At 40.2% G+C, this 22,563-nt stretch overlaps 1 protein-coding gene across 3 annotated transcripts in view; it reads left to right on the top strand.

Moving 5' to 3' along the window:
- The window catches only part of JADE3 (jade family PHD finger 3), a 260,292-nt gene extending 254,408 nt beyond the window's left edge, over nucleotides 1-5,884 (top strand). For all 3 annotated transcript variants that reach the window (XM_077145602.1, XM_077145600.1, XM_077145601.1), the window contains 2 exons: nucleotides 729-846; nucleotides 2,783-5,884. In XM_077145602.1, coding sequence (XP_077001717.1) covers nucleotides 729-846; nucleotides 2,783-3,693 — 1,029 coding nt within the window. In that variant the 3' untranslated portion in view covers nucleotides 3,694-5,884. The remainder of the gene's footprint in view (nucleotides 1-728; nucleotides 847-2,782) is intronic.
- The last annotated feature ends 16,679 nt before the right edge of the window (nucleotides 5,885-22,563 follow it).

The following is a 22,563-nucleotide window of genomic DNA, read 5'->3' as shown; positions in this document are numbered from 1 at the left end:
CCTAGAGAATTTTATAGTCAATTCTAATTAGAGAAATGGCTTGATATTTTTCTCTGCTGTAGGAATTTGAAAGGAAACTAATAGAATGGCTTAACTTTTTAAAATGTAACATACATACTCTGTGCCTTTTATAATAAATATTTACACATTTAATCCTAATATACCTATTTTTAAAAGTACTATTATCCTTATTTACATGAGGCACAGAAAGGTTGAGTAACTTGTCCAGTGAGAAATTTGAATTGTGGCTATGGAAACCTAGTTGAGCTTTTGAAAGCGTGAGCAAATAAAGCCACTACCAGTCTTCCCAACAGACCTTTATCCTGCTGGTCCAGCACTATTAGAAAATTGTATTGGATCTAGTAGTGCCATCCTTTGTACTCAGGGATCTTAAAGGAAGACTGAAATGTTAAACCATCCTTTAGTCTTCCTAACCTGGCTATACAAATAAAATTCTGAGCCTATGACACTGCAAGGAGTAAGTTTTAAGAGGCAGTTTTGAAGCATTTTGCTTGTGCTGCTGATTTATATTGGAACCATGATCCCACAACTTACCATGCTACATGAATTCCTGTGGGTCTTATGCAGCTCTTGGTTTCTGTCTTCTCTTCTCACCACCCCTACCCTCACCTGATTTTAGTTGTCTTAAGTTTAGCTAAATTATTTCAGTTGTCAGATTTGTTTAACAGTGATAAAAATTTCTATTTGCTGGCGGGTTGGGGTTTCAGGTCCGAAATCTGTGCTACATGATAAGCAGGCGAGAGAAGCTGAAACTGTCACACAGCAAAATTCACGAACAGATCTTCAGTTTGCAAGTCCAGCTTGTTAACCAGGAAATTTCCGCAGGTAACTTGTATATTAAAGGTATTCTAACAAATATATACATAGACTCTGGTTGCATCCTATTTTAACAATTTAAATTTTATGTCAATTTTTCACTTAAAGAGCTTAATAAATTCTTGTCAAATATCTTATTTGCTGTAGTCCTATCCTGATATAGCATGTCACATTTCACTGTCAATTCATGAGGTAAGAAATAGAATGAGGTTAAAGGAGGTACAGATGTACAACAGATAATCTAATAAGTCCTAGACATATATTAGAGGCTGTCAGTTGGAGTCATGAAATTATTCTTCCCTTGTACGCTAATAATTAAATTCATTTAGAAATCAATAGGATGGGAACTAATCATAGTTTCTAGAAAACATTTAATTCCAGGGTTACTCATCTTAACAGTAGTCCCCTAAAAATCTGTAGAAGTTAAGCGATCTAGATTCTTATCTTTTCGTTTATTCATTCACTAATACTTTGAGTATTAGTTCACTAATATTCGCTAATACTATAGACAAAGAACTGAACTAGAAGATAACAGTCAGCAAGACAGAATCCCTGCCTACAGGGTGGGCTGACCACTTGGTGAGAGAGAGAGAAAGGTGAGCAGAATTACAGTGCCCAAAGCATGGGGAATTTGGCTGGAAGGATACCCATCATATTTGGTGATACAACCTCCCTGAGCCTCATTTAACACAGAGATTAGCCACTGGGCATGGTATGCAGAATCTAGCTCCTACCACGGTCTAGTCACAGAATAAGGGAGATACCCAGAAATGAGGTGTCAGGTGCACACTAGAGGTTCTGGGGTATTTGTGAGTATCGCAGGTCACAGCAGAGTGGTATAGCAGGAGGCAGCAGGGCTGCTCAGCCACAAGGTAAGTGAGATGGGCAAGATAACCAAAGGACAGCAAGGAGGAACCTCTGCATGTTGAAGGAATTGGCTCCTAACCCATGTGGCTTCTGATTGGTAGGAGCCAGCCTCATTATGGCTTGTGGTAGCAACTCCTGGGAGAAATGGGTGCTGTGGATGTTCAGTATGGAACTTTGAGGAACATATGCTGGGCATTGAGGCTCCTAATAACTGTCCTCTATATTTCTTTTTTCTGAAGCTATAGTAAGATGTTAATAGACAATGGTGTCAAGTCCATATCCCAGGAGGAATTGTTTGGTAGCGCTTTTACAATTTCAGAACACTCAAAATAATAGAGAGCAGAAGACTTATTCTAACTATGATTGTAGGGTGACATGCCCAGGTCACCGAAACACCCAAGCCAAACCATAGAAGGCATTAGTAGAAATGTTGTGATTCTTTTCTTACCATTGCAAAACCTCCCTCACACCTCCAAAATAGTCATTTGTAGTCAGGAAATTATTCTAGTTTAAGAAGATTGAATACACAGAAACCACCCACTACCATTCCAGATTAAAACACATGCTCTCCAAAACAGTGCTACATTTATGAGGATTTATATTTGACTTACTTTAAGGAAGGCCAGGAGAGATTGGAAAATGGGGTCTGAAATGTCTATGTTTAAGATACATCCAAAGTGCTGTGCAGTAGCCACACGTTTATACACTCAGACACACAAATATGGAAACCCTATTCTAAACACATTGTTACTGATGTTCTTTTCAGAAGTGGAAGGGGCAGAGGTAAGGGTGCAAGAGGCAGCACGCTAGTCTTTGTGATCATTGTACAGATTGGGAGAGCCTAAGATAGGAGTTTGGGAGTTGCACAGCAAACAATGGCATTTACTGAGTTTTCCATCTATCACACCCCTTCCCCCTACCTCAAATTCAGCTTACTCCAACATCTATCTCATGGTATACATACATATAAAAGACATGCTTGTTAAATATTTTTAAGAGTAGGTATATGAACTCTGTCTTAGGGACATATGCCGTTATTTAAATCAGTTGTTAAATGAATCTTTCTTTTTGATCTCAGGACTTCCTTTGACAAATGCACTAGAAAACTCACTATTTTACCCACCACCAAGAATTACCTTAAAGTTAAAAATGCCCAGATCAGCCCTGGAAGACTGCAAAAACAACTCCACCGAGCCTGATCACGGACCCCTCTCTCCTGACAGCAGCTCCCCTGTTGTCAGTAAAAGGAGCATGCAGTTGCCGCAGGAGTCACTAGAAATGAGAGTGAAATCGTACCCAAGGCATCCACTAGAGAGCAAGAATAACTGTTTGCTGGCCAGTCTCAGCCATTCTAGGAGTGAAGCAAAGGATCCCAGTGCTGCTTGGAGAACTCCATCTCCGGAATTCTATCATGGGCAGTCACTGGGAAAGCCTCTGGTCCTTCAGGCTGCTCTGCATGGACATTCTTCCATTGGGAATGGAAAAATCCAGCCTCACTCCAAGTTTCCCAAATCCTATGGCCTCGAGGGTAGTAGGTCTGGGGATGTCACCCAAAAAGACAGCTCAAGTGAGATGTTCTGTGACCAGGGGCCTATGCTCAGCTCCCACTTGGCCAGTCAGGGCAGCTTTAGAAAATCCACCACAGAACACTTCAGCAGGTCCTTTAAGGAGGCCACCAACAGATGGGTGAGGACCACAGAGGATTTCCATTGCTATGTGAAGCCAACCAAGAATATTAACCCCACGGAGCAGCTCTGGGGTAAACAGTTTCTCAGGCGGTCTGCAGGGAGAGCTCCGTATCAGGAAAATGATGGGTATTGCCCAGATCTGGAGCCAAGTGATTCAGAAGCAGAAAGTGATGGAAATAAAGAGAAAGTCAGGCTAAGGAGAGACAACTCAGATAGGGAAAATCCTCCCCACGACTCCAGACGGGATTGCCACAGTAAAAACAAGACTCATATGCTTTCCCACAGTTCAATGCAAAGGTGATTAGAAACTTCCCAGCATAACCTAACCTTTTCCTTTGCCCCATGTATTAGAGAAAACTCATACATCAAAAGGATTCTAGTATCTGTTAGGAGGAATTAAAGTGAAAAGGATGAGATTTTTTCCCCATTAAATTGGCTTGCAGGTTTTGAAAAGGTTTCAAGTCTAGTCATCACAAGCAAATTTTAGAAAACGCAGATTGTTTGGAGGATTTTTTGTCAGGGACTATTAGGAACAGCTAGGCCCAGAGTAATTGCTCAATAAGTACTTTTGAGGAAGTTTTCCGGTTATATTAACATATTGTGAGCATATAAAGAGTCCTTGCATTGTTAATGAGATTTGCAAAGGACCAGGATTATCAGACACTAAAACTACTTATCTTTTGAAGCTACAGCATGTGACTCCCAGAGCTCCTGTCTGTAGGAAGTTTCTAATTTCATGGTATCTGTAAACCCTCTTCAGGGAGATACCAGGAGACCAACACCTCAGATACTATCAAACTCTTAATAGATACTATCAAACTCTTCCTTTGCTCTGTGCAAGGTCTGTTTGGTTTTTTGTTTGTTTGTTTGTTTTTGTTCACAGTATCTTAACTAATTTACTGAATCAATACTCTCTTGATGCTTAAACTGTCCAGTGCCTGTTCCTAGTCTTGCTTGCTGGGAACGCACTTGTAAATATTTCACCCAGCTAACAAGCATAAAAGGCTAACTTGTGGATAGTGTTTACAAAAAGTTGTTCTACTTCCATGGAAAATGCTCTAATTATCTCTATTTAGGCAATTGTGAAGGATCCCAGAGCCTTTCTCAAAGTGAGACCATCTCTGGGTTATTTGTACCAGGTCAGAGTTTTTACGTTGTCGTTTTCAAATGAGTTTGACTAAAATAATTTTGGCTGACAGTTTTGTATACCTGCTTTAATGTTTATATAGTTTTTATTAAGGTATAATTAACATACAATGAAATGCACAGAGGTTAAGTATTCTTACCTACTTTCATTTTGAAACAAATTTTTATTGTCAAACAGAATTTGAAAACATGTGTTTAACACATGGATATGATTGAACTTTGTATCACCCTTGAATCAGAGGTGATTTCCCAAACAAAAAGGCTGGAGCTGTTTTTCAGAAGTTGCTTATATCTGGTTCCCAAACTATAAACCTTGATTAATTGGGGGGAGGAAGAGAATAGTTGCATTTGGAGGGGGGGAACATGTCTGCGTCCCAAAGAAAGGAAGAATGTTGCAATTTTTTTTAAATGTCAAGCCAACTATAATCCTTAGCTCTCTTTTCTTAGCCTTAAATTAATATTCTCTTTCTTCTGGTTTGGGAACTTTCAGGCAAAAGAGGCCATTTTTAATTTTTTTAAATTTCTTACTGATTAAACAGCCTAATTGCAGTAAGCACCAGTCAGTAAGGGCAAGGGCCCCCTCTCCATCAGTATGGAAAACTCAGCAGTTTTCCTATCCCAATGTTGCTCTTGTAGCCTTGTTAATGGATTCCTTTGCTATTTGTTTCTTCCACTCCCCAATACTTTTGGATTTCATCTCTCCTTTGGCTACATCTTCAAAATGCTTCTTTTGTGCCTATATACATGTGTGAGCATGCCACAGCTTATATGGTGGGTTTACTGAATTTTATTTGAAAGGAAAAAGCTGTGGATCATCCAAACTGAGAAAGAATTTCCTCTATTCGTGCACTAGATTTCTGTGCTTTTTCTTTGAGTTTGTTGTGGGTAGATAATAATTTATCGCTTTCATGGTAATGAAATTATAATGGAGCTCTAATGTGAACTCCTTCTGTTAGAGGACAGTACAGTAGTCTTTGTCCTTTTCTGCCTTTCAATTCTGAGTGAGTCGCCTGAGTGCAAGGAAAAGCAAACATTGAAATAGTGCTTCAGCCAAATTCCACATGTAATACCATTGGGAGAGTATTGACTAAAATAATTCCAGTCAGGGAAATATAGTTATGATATTTTTACAGAATTTTCCTAGGTAAATGAAGGAGCCTTCTGTTGTAAATTTCAATTGCCCCAAAATGTATTTGCTACATTTTGCTGTTGTTTGAAGTATTACCTCTTAATCTTCTTTGTTAATTTTTTTCATTTTGTCTTATATAGTTCAATTTTCCAAGAGAAACTCAGTCTTTTTTCAAATGTCACCTTTTTACCAATACTTTTTCATTAAATTATGAAAACTGCTAACTACTGTCAGTTGTGGTAATTTTTTAATTTTGTGTTTTAGAAAATCTTTCATATGTTCTTTTATATTTAAAAAAAATTCTTACTAAACAAAACAAATTGATAGTAGGGTAGGAGAGGAAGGAAGAAGAGGAGAAATTGAATATTTAGAAACAGATTGATGATATATGGGTGGTGCTATGGTGGCTCAGTGGCAGAATTCTCATCTGCCATGCTAGAGATCCAGGTTCGATTCCCAGAGCCTGCCCATGCCAAAAGAAAGAAACACAGAATCATGATGTATATCACTTATCAGGGATTGGGATCAAGGAGAACTCTGGGGACTGTAACTCAACACAGAAATCACGATTTCATCAAGATGATCAGATAAAGACTTCAGAATCATCATAAAAAATCACCAGGGAAATGGATCCTATCTGATGTCATAAGGTTCAGGAAACTTAGATTAGGCATCACTTAAATGTACGTTCTTTGCAGTATTCGTTCTCTTTGGAGTCATGAGAATATATATATGCAGTAACATGGGGTGACTTTGAGGACAAAATAAACATTTTCATTATGTTTGAGAAATGTATTTGCCAAAGACCACTGGATAAATCAGTAAGGAAAATAGGTCAAAGGTGAGATTCTTTTCTCAGTTTCCCTCCCCCTCTCCCTCTCCCTGTTCTGAAATTGTTAGGTAGAATGCTAGAGAACTGAAACTACAGATAATACCCTATTGTAGCCAGCAAAAGCTATTGGGTTTATACCAGTGTATATATTTGCAATGAGAAATGAACCTTTCTTTGTCTCTCTGTTGAAGAAACTTTTACATTCAGAGACTAAACCAAAGAAACCACAGTCCTGAGAACTTTCCCCTCCAGGATTTTACAATACTTACTGGCCCTTAAGAATTGAGGAAAAATAAATGATAGGAGTAAAAACTTATTTACCACTGAACACCCTCCTCATGTGATATTTTCAAAAAATATCTTATTTATAGCAATTTTATTAGGCTTTTGCATCTATAATTCAGTTTTTCAAGTTTTATTAGAAACAGCTATTGTGCCTCAATAAAAAAAATTTTTGTCCTTGAAATGAGTCTTGGGGATAGGGAGAGGCTCAAGCCCTAGACTGGTGATCCCTGCTGTGTCCAGCCGCTGATGAGTTCTTTGACCTGATGCTCCCTTAAATACATTAACCATCTTGATAAACTCTCAGAGCATCCATTATTTCTCATCTTAAAATGGATGTGAACACTCCTGCCTCAAAGCCTGGACACCCCAAGCTTTAAATTTCCTATCCTTTCTTCTCACTGCTATCTCCACACCACATTCTCACTTTCATTTATTGTAACTGAATACCAGATTATAAACAATCTGAAAAGATGGACTTGAACTGTTTCAGGTGTATTAATTGCAGCAAGTTATCTGAATTTGGGGACCATTTGCAGAGTTCCCTTTTGTTCAACGTTGCTTTCTAAAATATTGCCAAGATGTAATGAAGTTGCATCCATAAATCACAGATGGGAATGGATCTCATTTTATAGTCATTTCTCACATGATTAAAAAAACCACGTTTTAAGAATTGCTGATAATTTGAAAATTATAATTTCATTTAATTTCCTCAGCTTCAAAACAGAAGACCATTTTAAATCTTTCTGGAGGTTTTAGAAAAAAAGCATTAAATACTTATTTCTGCTTCAGATAAGCCTGACATATGTGCCAGTGATCTAGTAACAGAGCTTTTCCTCTTTTCACCCTAACTTTGAACTTTCCAAGACAGGATCTCTCGTTAATTCTACCCCCACACCCTCTGCAAGCAGAGGTGGTCATAGGGACAAAAACAACTATGGTGTTCACAGGCCATTTTTGGCTTTGTGCAGTACTGTGGCCACTCATAAATCTTTTGTCATATTTGTCCATACACGATAGGGATGCCCCACATCTTTGAAGCAGAATTTGTGCCAGAGTCCTTGTCCCCCAATCCTCAAAGATGAGCTGAGAACCACACAAGCAAAGACTAGACTGAAGGTGAGTTTCAAGATAGCTACTTAGACCCCTTAGGGAAGCCAATCAAGACCAAAACCCTTGGTAATTGTCGGCAAACTTGTTTAGGGTGGTCACACCTTCAAATAATAACAGTATTACTCAAGATCTTACTCTGTGCCAGGTCCTTTGCTAAGCCTTTTACATGGACTATCTTATACTTAGTTCTTGTGACAGCCATATGAAGATAATACTTTTGGCTCCATTTTACAGATGTGGAAACTAAAGCCAAATGGTTAAGACGATTGTTCAAGACCCCACAGCTAGTATATAGCAGGATCAAGACTAGAATCTATGAAGCTGCCTCTAATAGATCATGTGCTTTGTCACTTTGCTTGACTATTGTGGCCACTCTCTCTCTCTCTGTAAGCATTCCTACCCACAGCTTCTTTCTAAAGGAAGCAATCTGACTTAGTGTTTAGTCATATGGCTTCTATGTCACTTGTCCCCTGCCTTCTTGGATACAGATGACTGGACCAGAATTAGAGTCATTTGACACAAAGGCAACCAGTTTAGAGGCTTGTATCCAAAAGGCAAGATAATTCACAGAAATCTGGACAGGTCACACCTCACAGGAGTTCTAAGACCTAGTGGACTTGCCTTCTCCATAGCTAGTCTGACCTGTAACTGGGTGTGGTAGGCTGAATAATGAACCTCCAAATGTGTCCATGTCTTAATCCCTGGAACCTGTGAAGATGTGACCTTACATGGTAAAAGGGACTTTAAAGATGTGACTAAGTTAAGGATCTTGAGATGGGGAGATTATTCTGCGGCTGTAAGCCAAGGAATGCAGGTAACCTCTAGAAACTGAAAAAGACAAGGAAATGGCTTCACCACTGAAGTCTCCAAAAGAACACCACCCTACCTACAGCTTGATTTTAGATTTCTGACCTCCAAGACCATAACAAAATGCATTTGTGTTGTTTTAAGCCACTAAGTTTGTGGCAATTTGTTACAGCAACAATAGGAAACTAATAGACTGGGAATGGAGCAAGTGTACCTTACCCTTTCAAGGGAGCATTCCTCCTTTCCACCAAGCCCACTGGGTTGCAGTGTTCTAGAGTGATCCTGTAATTTCACTTTTAGTTGAAACGGTTTCTTGAAAAGGAAAATAATCAGTAAAATCCTCCTTGGTAGAAATTAGCTTTTTCCTTCTTGTACTCTACATTTTTTCCAAGTTAATTTTTGGTTCTTCTCAGGTAGCTTTGGGTAGTCCTCCATAGGTCTGCGTGATCCATTGTCTGGATCACGTGATCCATTGCACTGCCTGGGGAGTTGCCATAGGTTTGGATATTCCTGTTGTCTGAAAAATTCTCCTGGGAAAGTGGCCATACCTCCCTAGGTATTAACCTGGAATGGGGGTAAAGGTGATGGAAGGCAGGTGGGGCTTATGAGGAACTGTGCTCTTAATTATCAGAACCTCCTACAAGGAAGTGGGCAACCTGGAAAGTTAGGGAGTTCTTGAAGTCCCAGGCACCAGAGTAGGGCTGGAGAATGGAATTCTATACTGCCTTCAAGAAACTCCCTTTAAATATGAAGACATAAATAGGGGGTGCAAGGGTAGTTCAATGGTAGAATTCTTGCCTGGGAGACCCGGATTCAATTCACAGCCCATGCATCTCCCCCCAAAAATAAGCAAACAAAAAAAACAAAAAGTCAACAAAATGGTGCTGCAATAACGGGGTACTCACCTGGAAAAAGAATGAAATGTTACCCCCATTATACAGCATACTATAATACATATATAGACAAATAAATTTCAAGTAATGAGGTAGAAAGATATATACCATACTAACACTAATCACAAGAAAGCTGGAGTGACTATATTAATATCATTCAAGGTAGATTTCAGAAGAAAGAATATTATGAAGGATAAAGAGGGTCCTTTCAAAATGAAAAAGGTAAATTCAACAAGAGAACAACAATACTGAATGTTTAGTCACCTAATAACATAGCTTAAAAATACATTGAGCAAAAACTGGTAGAACTGCAAGGAGAAATGGACAAATCCACAATTATAGTAGAGATTTCAATACTTTGCTCTCCATAATTAATAGAACAGTTTTCACAGAAAATCAGTAAGAATATAGAAGATTTTAATAAAACTATTCTTTTGGTTTGCTGAAGCTGCCAAAATGCAATATACCAGAAAATGGGTTGGCTTTTACAATGAGGATTTAACTTAAAATTTACATTGCTTGGGCCATGAAAATTTCCAACTCAAGCCATCAACAAGATGATACCTGGACTCTGAAAACAGGCTGCCAGCATCCTGAACACCTCTATCACATGGGAAAGCACATACTGGTGCCTGCTGGTCCTTCTCTCCCAGGTTTCATTGCTTTCAACTTCTGGCTTCAGTGGCTTCCTCTCTCCACTTTTATGGGTCCTCACTTAGCTTCTCTAGGGCTTATCTCTATGAGTTCTTAATTTTGTCTCTTATTAAGGACTCCGTAACAGGATTAAGACCCACCTTGAATTGGGTGGGTACATCTCAATTAAAATAACCTAATCAAAAGTCCCACCACAACAGGTCTGCACCCATAGGAATGTATTGAAATAACATGGCCGTTTCTGGGGTATATAACACCCTCTAGACCCCAAAATGACATGTTCTTTCTATATGCAAAATGTGTTCCACCACAATACCACAAACTGATCATTTCAGTATCAGTTTTAAGTACAAAAATCTCATCAAAATCAGTTACAGGTGTGGTCTGTCCTGGGGCAAATTTCCTCTCTGGCTGTGGACCTGTAAAACTTAGAACAAATTACCTGCTTCCAATATACAAAGGAGGGACAGTCATAGAGTAAGGGTTCTCATTGCCATAAGGACACATTGGGAGGAAAACTTGGGTCACTGGACCCAACAGTTCCAAAAACTTGCAAGGCATACTTCATTAGATTTCCAGGTCTGAAAGTCGACTATAGAAAGACGTTTTATCCTTGGGGCTTGATAGAGTGACAGCTCCATCTTTTTCAAGTGCTTGCACAGCAGCCCTGCTCTCTGCAAATATTAGGGAGATGGGAATGCTCTTGGCTCCATCCTCTTCAAGCATTGGCATGGCAGCAGGACTGTAGGCCCACCTTCCTCAAGCATCAGGATGGTATCTGGACACTCCCCAATCTCTGGGACACAGGCTCAGCCCCCTTAGAAGAGTGGGAAGGAGTGACCAGATTCTTCCCCAATCTATGGGGAATGTGCTCCACCCTCTCTGAAGCCTGGGGTGGCAGTACTCTTCCTGAACAACAGGACTGAAGGCCTGTCCTCTGCAAACTCTGAGACACACTCACCCTCTCCATTACACAGGTGGGTCTGCTCTCTTGGACAGAGGTGTTTTTGCTCCACAGCTTGGCGTCTATGGTTCTGTCTTTGCAGTCATTTTTCCTTCAATCTGTCCCTTTTCTGTCCCTTTAAGTCCAGGCTGGAAGTAATTCATACAGCTCTCACACACACACACACAAAATATTGTCGGCTTTGCATGCAGCACACAGGGGGTCCAACCACAGACAATAGGACTTTCCACAAATCCTTTCTGGATAGCTCCATCTCCAATCTTGATTCCCACTAAAATGGTTGAATGATTCCATGTTAAGTTAAATCCTCACATGGGGCTCTATTCTCTGTGGACTAACTTTCCAGAAACTCAGAATTTTCCAAACCATCAATTTCTCCTTTCTTTGTACCCAAGAGTTCAGTTCTCAGCTTATCCCTTTCCCCTCATATTTTACTATAAGCTGCAAGGAGAAGCCAGGCCTCATGTTCTACTTTTAATCAGAAATCGCTTCAGCTAAATATCCAAGTTTATCACTTTCAAATTCTGTCTTCTGTCTGACATCAGGGCTCAATTCTGCATAATTCACTGCCACTTAAAAACAAGGGTTGCCTTTCTTCCAGTTTGTAATGACACTATCATTTCTGTCTATGGTCTCACCAGAAGTACTTTTAGCATCCATATTTCTACTAAAGGTCTCTCCAAAGCAATCTAGGTCTTCTCTAGTAAGCATCTCACAATTCTTCCAGAATCTTCCCCTTATCCATTTATAAAACCATTCCAGCACTTTTGGTATTTGGATCTCAGCACCCCACTCTTGGTACCAAAATCTGTTTTGGTTTGCTAAAGCTGCCAAAATGCAAAATGCCAGAAATGGGTTGGCTTTTACAATGGTGTTTCAGTTTATTAAAGCTGCCACAATTCAAAATACCAGAAATGTGTTGTCATTTACAATAGGGATTATTAGCTTATAAGTTTACAGTTCTAAGGCCATAGAAATGTCCAACTCAAGGCATCAACAGGACAATACCTTCTCTGAAAAAAGGCTCTGGCATCTGGGACACCTCTGTCACATGGGAAGGCATATAGCCAACATCTGATGGTCCTTCTCTCCTGGGTATTGTTGCTTTCAACTTCTGGCTTCAGTGCCTTCCTCACTCAGCTTCTGTGGGTGTGTCCTTGTCACTCAGCTTCTGTGGGGCTTCTCTGAGCTCTCTGTGGTTTTTCTGTGCATCCTTTGTCCTCTTAAAACCCATCTTGAATGGGGTGGGACACATGTCAATTGAAATAACCTAATCAAAAGGTCCCATCTACAATAGGTCTGCACTCATAGGAATGGATTAAAAGAACATAGCTCTTTCTGGGGTACATAACAGCTTCAAACCACACTCTACCCTCTTGACCCCAAAACAAGATATGTTCTTTCTGTATGCAAAATACATTCATTCTACCACAATATCACAAAAAGCTTAAATCATTACAGTAACAGTATTAAGCACAAAGTCTCATTAAATCAGTTATAGGCGTGGTCTGTCCTGAAGCAATGTTCTCCTCTGGCTGTGGACCAGTAAAACTTAGAGCAAGTTATCTACTTCCAATATACAAAGGACGAGCAGTTATAGACTAAGAGTTCCCACTTCCACAGGGAGAAATTGAAGGGAAAACAGGGGTCATCAGATCCAAACTTCCAAAAACCTGCAGGGCATACTTCATTAGATTTCCAGGTCTGAGAGTCATCTACACAATGATGTTTAGTGCTTGGGGACCTGACAGAGCAGCAGCCCAACCCTTTCCAAGGGCTTATGCAGGGACCTTGCTCTTTCTGAACACTAGGGTGAGGGTTCCAACATCTCCAAGCACTGGGGAGATGGCCGTGCTCTCAGCTCCACCCTCTTCATGCATTGGGGTGGTGAACGGACACCGCCATCTCTGGGTCACAGGCTTAACCCCTTCACAACAGTGAGGTGAAACCCAGACTCTCCCTAATCTCAAGGGCACAGGTTGAACCTCCCTCTCCCCAATACCAAGAGAATATACTCCACCCTCTCTGAAGCCTGGGGCCACAGCAGTCTTCTTGACCGACAGGGTAGCAATCCTCCAGATATCCGAGAGCCCTGGGGTGGTAACACATTTCCTAAGCAATGGGGCAGAAGACCTGCCTTCTGAAAACTTTGGGGCACACTCACCTCCATGTCGCAGGTGCCTTGTCCCAAGGCATTTTGGCTCCAGACATTGACTGCCATGGTTTTGCCTTTGAAGTCATTTTTTCTTCAATCTGTCCCTTTTAGTCCAGGCTGCAAGTAGTTCTATTCATACTGATCTCACAAAAAAATTGTCAGTTTCACATGTGTGCTGGTTTGAAAAGGTTTATGTACCCTAGAAAAGCCAAGTTTTAATCCTAATCAACCTTGTAGGAGCAACAGTTTCTTCTAATCCCTATTCAGTACTGTATGTTGGAAACTTTAATTAGCTTATCTCCATTGAGATGTGACTCAATCAAGTGTGGGTATTAAACTTGATTAGGTGGAGATGTGTTGCCACCCATTTTAGGTGGATTTTGATTGGTTTTTCTGGAATCCTTTAAAAGAAGAAGCACTTTAGGAAAAGCTAGAGAACAACAAGAAAGAAAGCCATGAGATTCTAAGAGAGCAGAGAACACCGCAGAACCACAAAGCAGAGAGTCCACCAGCCAGCGACTTTTGGAGATGAAGAATGAAAATGCCTCCCGAGGAGCTGGAGAGGAATCTAGCAGATGATACCGTATTCGCCATGTGCCTTTCCAGATGAGAAAGAAACCCTGAACATGTTCGCCATGTGCCTTTCCACTTGAGACAGAAACTCTGAACTTCATCAGCCTTCCTTGAATCAAGGTATCTTTCCCTGGATGCCTTAGATTGGACATTTCTACAGACTTGTTTAATTGGGACATTTCCACAGCCTAAAAACTGTTAACTTGCACTTATTAAATTCCCCCTTTTAAAGACATTCTGTTTCTGGTATATTGCATTCCAGCAGCTAGCAAACTAGAGCATGCAATGCACAAAAGTCCTAACCATCAGACAAAATAGGACTTTCCACAGATCCTTTCTGGATAATTCCATAGTCAATCCTGATCCACACTGAAATGGCTGACTGGTTCCATGTTAAGCTAAATCCTCACAAGGGTCTCTATCCTCTGGGGACTGGCTTTCCAGAAACTCAGAATTTTCCAAACCATAAATTTCTCCTTTCTTTGCACCCAAGAGTTCAGTTCTCAGCTTATCCCTTTCCTCTCACATTTTACTATAAGCTACAAAGAGAAACCAGGCTGTACTTTCCACATTTAATTTGAAAAGCTCTTCAGCTAAATGTTCCAGCTCATCACTTTCAAATTTTGCCTTGCATCTACCATCAGGACTCAATTTTGCCAAATTCTCTGCCACTTTAAAACAAGGATCACCTCTCTTTCTGTTTGCAAGGACATATTCATCACTTCTGTCTGAGGCCTCATCAGAAGTATCTTTAGATTCCATATTTCTATGAACGGTCTCTTCAAAGCAATCTAGGCCTTTCCTATCAAGCATCTCACAATTCTTCCTGAATCTTCCCCTTATCTATTTATAATGCCATTTAAGCATTTTTTGGTATTTGCAAATCACCACAGCCCACTTCTTGGTATCAAAATCTATTTTGGTTTGCTAAAACTGCCAAAATGCAATATATCATAAATTGACTGACTTTTTCAATCAGGATTTATTAGCTTATAAGTTTACAATTCTGAAGCCATGGAAATGTCCAACTCAAGGCATCAACAGGACAATACCTTCTCTGAAGAAAGGCTCTGGCGTCTGGGACACTTCTGTCACATGGGAAAGCACATAGCCAGTATCTGTTGTTCCATCTCTCCCAGGTTTTGTTGCTTTCAGCTTCTGGCTTCAGTTGCCTTCCTCTCTCAGTTTCAGTGGGTCTGTCCTTATCTCTAAGCTTCTTTACCCTCTTACAAAGGATTCCAGTAAGGGGATTAAGACCCACCTTGAATGGAGTGAGTCATATCTCAACTGAAATAACCTAATCAAAAGGTCCCATCTACAATAGGTCTGTCCCAACAAGGATGGATTAAAGGAACATGGCCTTTTCTGGGGTACATAGCAGTTTCAAACTTACACAACTATAAGTCACATAGATTTAATTAACATTTATACTCCAACCAACAACATCAGAATACACATCTTTTTCAAATGCACACAGAACATTTACCAAGATCGATCATATTCTGGGTCATTAAACAAAGCCAATAATTTACATTTTTGGCGTTTTGGTCAGGGTTTTTTAGGGAAACAGAACAGACAGGAAATATACATTTGTGTAGATTATATGTGTATTATGAAATTGTTTATAGATTTTGGTTCATGCAACCATGAGACTGGGAAAGTTCATATTCCATAGGGCAGGCCACAAACTGGGAACTCCAATGAAGCGTATCAATGAATTCCCCAGGAGAAGCTGCTGGCTGAAGTAGAGATGGAAGTTCTCCATTCTTACTGCTGAAATCATCATGTGTCCTTTTAAGGTCTTCAACTGATTGGATGAGGCTTCTTTCATTGTTGAAGAAAATCTCCTCAGGTGATTGTATATGTACTCAGCCATAGATGTAATTAACTTACTGATTAATTAAAGTCCACAAAATATCCTGAGTAACAGTCAGGCCAGTGCTTGCTTGACCAAACAACTGGACCCTGTAACCTGGCCAAATTGACATATAAACTTAAAATCACAGTCCACCCCTTGTCAACTTGGAACCATGCACATCTCCCTAAACCATACTCAGTCTCTAAAACAATAACAGTTATATTTTGTCTAACAATACTCAATTGTCCTGCTTACAACCAGAAATGCACTAACTTTCCCCAGAATAGAATGCAAGTCCTTAGGTAATTTCCACTCTTAAACTTGGTATCCTATAACTTAAATACTACAACATGAAAATTCTACTTGTGTCATATGATAAGGGGATAAAATAGGGGAGAATACAAGGATATTTGCTTTAGGTATGTATACAAACATACTCATAACAAAGAAGAAATATTCATAACCATTATATAACCTTGTGTCTGTAACTTGTCACTTGGTCAAAGATCATATTTATGGCTACCTTCTTCTACTACCCATTCCATATTCCCTTTACCCTCAGCAAGCATCTCAGCTGGCCATGATCCTTTGCCTGGTGGGCGACCCCAAACCTTCATTTCTGAAGTTTTGGGGCCATTAGTAGTCCTGACTCGATTGAGTTTTTACAGTTTTTCATTGACTTTAATCACAGGGCATTGTAGTACTAAGAGATGCCCTAGGGTGTCTCCTTTATTCCAAGCAAACTCTTCTTCAGCTCCATTGTGCGGTTGCAGTTCTATTTCTCCATGATAACCAGCCATTACAATAATCTCCTTCTTTGCCTGTTGATTCAGAGGCATGAGGAGCCCAAAGTGGCCAGCTGGCAGTCTTAACTTCCAGTTCAATGGAATCATTATTGTGTCTCCTGGTGTGAGCACTCTTCCTCTTGGAACTAAAGCCTGTGCACCAGCAAAGCTTAAGGTTGTGGGGAATTGCAACAAAATTTTTCTAGTTTATCACTGAGGGGTACTAGTGAGTGGTGCCACTTGCATTTCCACCATTTGATTCCTTGACCTGTGAATCCTAACTATGGGAGAAGGAGCAGTATAGAATAGATGCTGATTTAGAGCATATATATTGCCACCTGGAGAACGTTGTCCCAGCCCCGCAAGGTATTAATACCTTGCCGTATTAATTAGTCGGTGCCGTAATTAATCTTCAAAAGGCCATTCCACCTTTCTATTAATCCAGCTACTTCAGGATGATGGTGAACATGATAAGAAGAGTGGAATACCATGATAATGGATGTTTTGGTTTGCTAAAGCTGCTGGAATGTAATATACCAGAAATGGGCTAGCTTTTTAAATGGGGATGTATTGGTTTACAAATTTACAGTTCTAAGGCCATGAAAATGTCCCAATTAAGGCATCAACAGAATGATACCATCTCTGAAGAAAGGCTGCTGGCATCCAGGCACATGGCTGGTGTCTGCTGGTCCTTCACTCCTGGGTTTCATTGTTTTCAGTTTCTGGCTCTTTCCATTTCTGTGAGTCCTTGCTGTCTTCTCCCAGGGCTTTCTCTCTGAGCTTTGTTGTTCTATCTCTCTCTGTGAGTTCTCTCCAGATGTTTGTCTCTAAGCTCTCCCTGAGCTTTTATCTGTCCTTTATCCTCTTATAAAGGACTCCAGTAAAGGATTAAGACCCACCTTGAATTGGATCACTCAAATCTCAATTGAAACAACCTAATCAAAAGTCCCCACCCACAATAATGAATTAAAAAAGCATCGTCTTCTCTGGGGGTACATAACAGCTTCAAACCACCACATTCAACACCCTGGACCTCAAAAAGAAAAATTCTTTCCATACGCATAGTACATTAATCTCATCACAATATCACAAAAACCTTAAATCACTCGAGCATTATTAAATTTAACGTCTCATAAAAATCAGTTACGGGGTGCATGGGTGGTTCAGTGGTAGAATGCTCACCTTCCAAGTGGGAGATGCAGTTTGATTCCTAGACCATGCACCCCCTATCGCCCCCCCCCCCAAAAAAAATCAGTTACAGACGTGGTCTGTCCTAAGACAAAATTCTCCTCTGGCTATGAACTTGTGAAACTTAGAGCAAGTTATCTGCTTCCAATATACAAAGGAGATGCAGTCATAGAGTGAACATTCCCATTTCCATAGAGAGAAACTGGAAAGAAAACAGGGGTCAAAGATCCCAAATAGTTCTGAAAACCTGCAGGGCAAGCTTCATTAGATTTCTAGGTCTGAAAGTCATAAATAGAATGACATTTTATCCTCAGAGCTTGAGAGAGTGGCAGTCTCACCCTTTTCAAGGGCCTTTGCAGCAGCCTTGTTCTCTTCAAACACTGGAATGATGCTCCAACAACTCCAAGCATTGGGGAGACCATGTTCTCAGCCCCACCCTCCTCAAGCATCTGGGTAGCCAAGCTTTCTGCCATCTCCAGGGCCCAGGGCCCACCCCTTTAGAACAGTGGGGTGGGGGTCAGGCTCTCACCAATCCCTGGGGCATGTGCTCCACCCTCTCTGAGGCCTGGTGCAGCATCAGTCTTCCTGAACAATGAGGAGAAAGTCCTGCCCTCTGCAAATTCTGGGGCAAACTCATCCTTTCCAGTACATGGGTGAGTGGGCCCCCCTGGCCTGAGGTATCTTGGCTCCATACCTCAGTTTCCATGCTTGTGTCTTTGAAGTCATTTTTCCTTCAATCTATCCCTTTTAGTCCAGACTGTCAGTAGTTCCATTCATACAGATCCCACAACAAACTAGGCAATTTTACATGTGGCACACTGGAATCCCAACTATCAGACAGTACAATTTTCTACAAATCCTTTCTGGATAGCTCCATTTCCAAGTCTTACTTGCACTGAAATGGTAGAACCCTCATTTGGAGCTCTATTCTCTGGGGACTTGCTTTCCAGAAACACAGAATTTTCCACACCATCAAGTTCTCATTTTTTTGCACCCAAAAATTCAGTTCTCATCTTATCCCTTTCCTCTCACATTTTGCTATAAGCTGCAAGAAGAACCCAGGCCACACTTTCCGCATTTACATTGAAAATCTCTTCAGGTAAATATTCCAGCTTGTCACTTTCAAATTCTGCCTTCCATCTGACATCAGGACTCAATTTTGCCAAATTATCTGCCACTTTAAAACAAGGATCATCATTCTTCCAGTTTGCAATGGCATATTCATCATTGCTGACTAAGGCCTCATCAGAAGTATTTTTAGATTCCATATTTCTACCAACAGTCTCTTCAAAGAAGTCTAGGTCTTTCCTATTGAACCTCTCACAATTCTTCTAGAGTCTTTCCCTTATCCATTTATAAGTCCATTCTAGAATTTTTGGTATTTGAAAATCGCAGCATCCCATTTCTTGATACCAAAATCTGTTTTGGTTTGCTAAAGCTGCCAGAATGCAATATACCAGAAATGGGTTGACTTTTAAAATGGGGATGTATTGGTTTACAAATTTACAGTTCTAAGGCCATGAAAATGTCCCAATTAATGCATCAACAGGGCAATATCTACTCTGAAGAAAGGCTGCTGGCATCTGGGGTTCCTTTGTCACATTGGGAAGGCATATGGCTGGCATCTGCTAGACCCTTCACTCCTGGGTTTCATTGTTTTCAGTTTTTGACTCTTTCATTTCTGTGGGTCTTGCTTGCTTCTCCTGGGGCTTATCTCTTTAAGCTCTCTAATACTTTCTCTCTCTGTGAGCTCTCTCCTGGTGTTTGTCTTTAGGCTCTCTCTGAGCTTTCTTCTGTCCTTTATCCTCTAATAAAGGATTCCGGTAAAGGATTAAGATGCACCTTGAATTGGGTGGTGTACCAGTTTGACAGTATTATGTACCCCCAAAATGCCATGTTTTAATCCTGATTTCATCTTGTGGAGGCAGATGTTTCTTTTAATCCAAATTCAATAATGTAGGTTGGAATCTTTTGATTAGATTATCTCCATGGATTTGTGATATGTCCATGGGTATTAACTTTTGATTAGATGGAGATGTGACTCCACCCATTCCAGGTAAGTCTTGATTAGTTTACTGAAATCCTTCAAAAAAGGAAACATTTTGGATAAATGACAGAAGTCTCAGAGCTAACAGACACTTCACAGCAGTGCAGAAACAGAACAGAGACGTGGATGTTTGAAGATGCTTGGAGATCAGCAGACCTCACTACGAGAAGTTAAGCAAGCCAGAACCTGGCAAGAGCCAAGGGAAGCTAAGAGATGAAAGGCAGCCCCAGAGAAGCAAAGTGAGGAATCTCCATATGGACAGAGACTGAAAGCAATGGAGCCAGGAGCAAGGGACCAACAGATACTAGCCATGTGACTTCCCAACTGACAGAGGTGTTCCTGACTCATCAGCCATTCTTGAGTGAAGCTAACCTCTTGTTGGTGCCTTAATGTGGACACTTTAACTTCCTTAGAACTTTACACTTGTAACCTATTAAGTTCTCCTTTATAAAAACCACTCCACTCCTGGGTCAAGATGGTGGCTTAACAATGTGCGCATTTTAGTTCGGCCTCCAGAACAACTACTAAATAACCAGAAACAGTACAGAACAGCTCCTGGGGCCACGTTAGTGACCGGATACACAGCATACCCCAGTCTGGACCAACTGGACCGACTGCGAGTCCCACCCCCAGAACCCAGGGAAAGTCCACCAAAGTTAAAGGTACCACATCATCTTATGCTGGTGGGACCTGCAGACAGACAAGCACCACATACTGGGCAGGATAAGAAAAACAGAGTCCAGAGACTTCACAGGAAAGTCTTTCAACCTGCTGGGTCTCACCCTCAGAGAAAACCAACACAGGTGACTCTTTTCTCCTGATAGGAGGCCAGTTTGGTCTGGGAAAATCCGGCTGGGGTCTATAATATCTAAGTAGACCCTCCTAAGGGTGGGGGGAAAAGGCACCATACAAGCAGGGTGAGAAACAAGAAAACAAGTACTGAAAAATTCTCCTCTGTTAAACAAAACTTAAGCTAGAGGGCCAGATAAAGCTGAACTGAATGTCAAAGAACAGATAAACAACAAATTCATCCAGCAAGAAAATCCTAGGTAAAGAAGTGAAAGCAATCTCCAGATAAACTAATTAAGGCAATTAAATGCCTAGACACTAGCAAAAAATAACAAATCACACTAGGAAAATTGAAGATATGGCCCAGTCAAAGGAACAAACCAACAATTCAAATGACATACAGGAGATGAAACAATTCATTCAGAATATACAAACAGACATGGAAAGCCTCATCAAAAACCAAATCAATGAATTGAGGGAGGATATAAAGAAGGCAAGGAATGAACGAAAAGAAGAAATTTCAATTCTGAAAAAACAAATCACAGAACTTATGGGAATGAAAGGCAAGGTAGAAGAAATGAAAAACAATGGAAACCTACAGTGGTAGATTTCGAGAGACAGAACATAGGATTAGTGAACTGGAGGACGGAACATCTGAAATCCAGCAAGAAAAAGAAAATATAGGGAAAAAATGGAAAAATATGTGCAGGGACTCAGGGAACTGAAAGACAATATGAAGTGCACGAATATACGTGTTGTGGGTGTCCCAGAATGAGAAGAGAAGAGAAAAGGAGGAGAAAAACGAATGGAGGAAATTATCACTGAAAATTTCCCAACTCTTATGAAAGACTTAAAATTACAGATCCAAGAAGTGCAGTGTACCCCAAAGAGAATAGATTGAAATAGACATACTCCAAGACATTTACTAATCAGAATGTCAGAGGTCAAAGAGAAAGAGAGAATCTTGAAAGCAGCAAGAGAAAAGCAAACCATCACATACAAGGGAAGCCAAATAAGACTATGTGCAGAACTCTCAGCAGAAACCATGGAGGCAAGAAGACAGTGGGATGATATATTTAAATTACTAAAAGAGAAAAACTGCCAACCAAGAATTCTATATCCAGCAAAATTGTCCTTCAAAAATGAGGGAGAAATTAAAACATTTTCAGACAAAAAATCACTGAGAAAATTTGTGACCAAGAGGCCAGCTCTGCAAGAAATACTAAAGGGAGCACTAGAGACAGATATGAAAACAGAAGAGGGAGGTGTGGAGAAGAGTGTAGAAAGGAAGACTATGAGTAAAGGTAAAAAGAAGGAAAATATGATATGACATATAAAATCCAGGAGACAAAATAGTAGAAGAAAGTACTATTGCATGTAATAACACTGAATGTTATTGGATTAAACCCTCTAATCAAAACACACAGTCTGGCAGAATGGATTTAAAAGCATGATCCATCTATATGTTGTCTCTACTCAAAGGACATGAGGGCAAGGACACAGATGGACATTTACACACCAATGTTTATAGCAGCATTATTTACAATTACCAAGAGATGGAAGCAGCCAAAATGTCCATCAACAGATGGTTGGCTAAACAAACTGTGGCATTTACATAAGATAGAATATTATGCAGCTGTAAGACAGAATAAACTTATGAAGTATGTAACAACATGAATGGACCTTAAGGACATTATGCTGAGTGTGATTAGCCAGAAGCAAAAGGACAAATACTATATGGTCTCACTGATATGAACTGACATTAGTGAATAAACTTGGAATATTTCGTTGGTAACAGAGACCATCAGGAGATAGAAATAGGGTAAGATATTGGGAATTGGAGCTTAAGGGATACAGATTGTGCAACAGGACTGAATATAAAAACTCAGAAATGGACATCACAATATTACCTAACTGTAATACAATTATGCTAAAAACTGAATGAAACTGCATGAG

This window comes from Tamandua tetradactyla, chromosome X (genome assembly GCF_023851605.1).
Source record: "Tamandua tetradactyla isolate mTamTet1 chromosome X, mTamTet1.pri, whole genome shotgun sequence".
Lineage (NCBI taxonomy): Eukaryota > Metazoa > Chordata > Mammalia > Pilosa > Myrmecophagidae > Tamandua > Tamandua tetradactyla.
The sequence above is the reverse complement of the archived record's forward strand: the minus strand, read 5'-3'. Positions and strand labels throughout refer to the sequence as shown.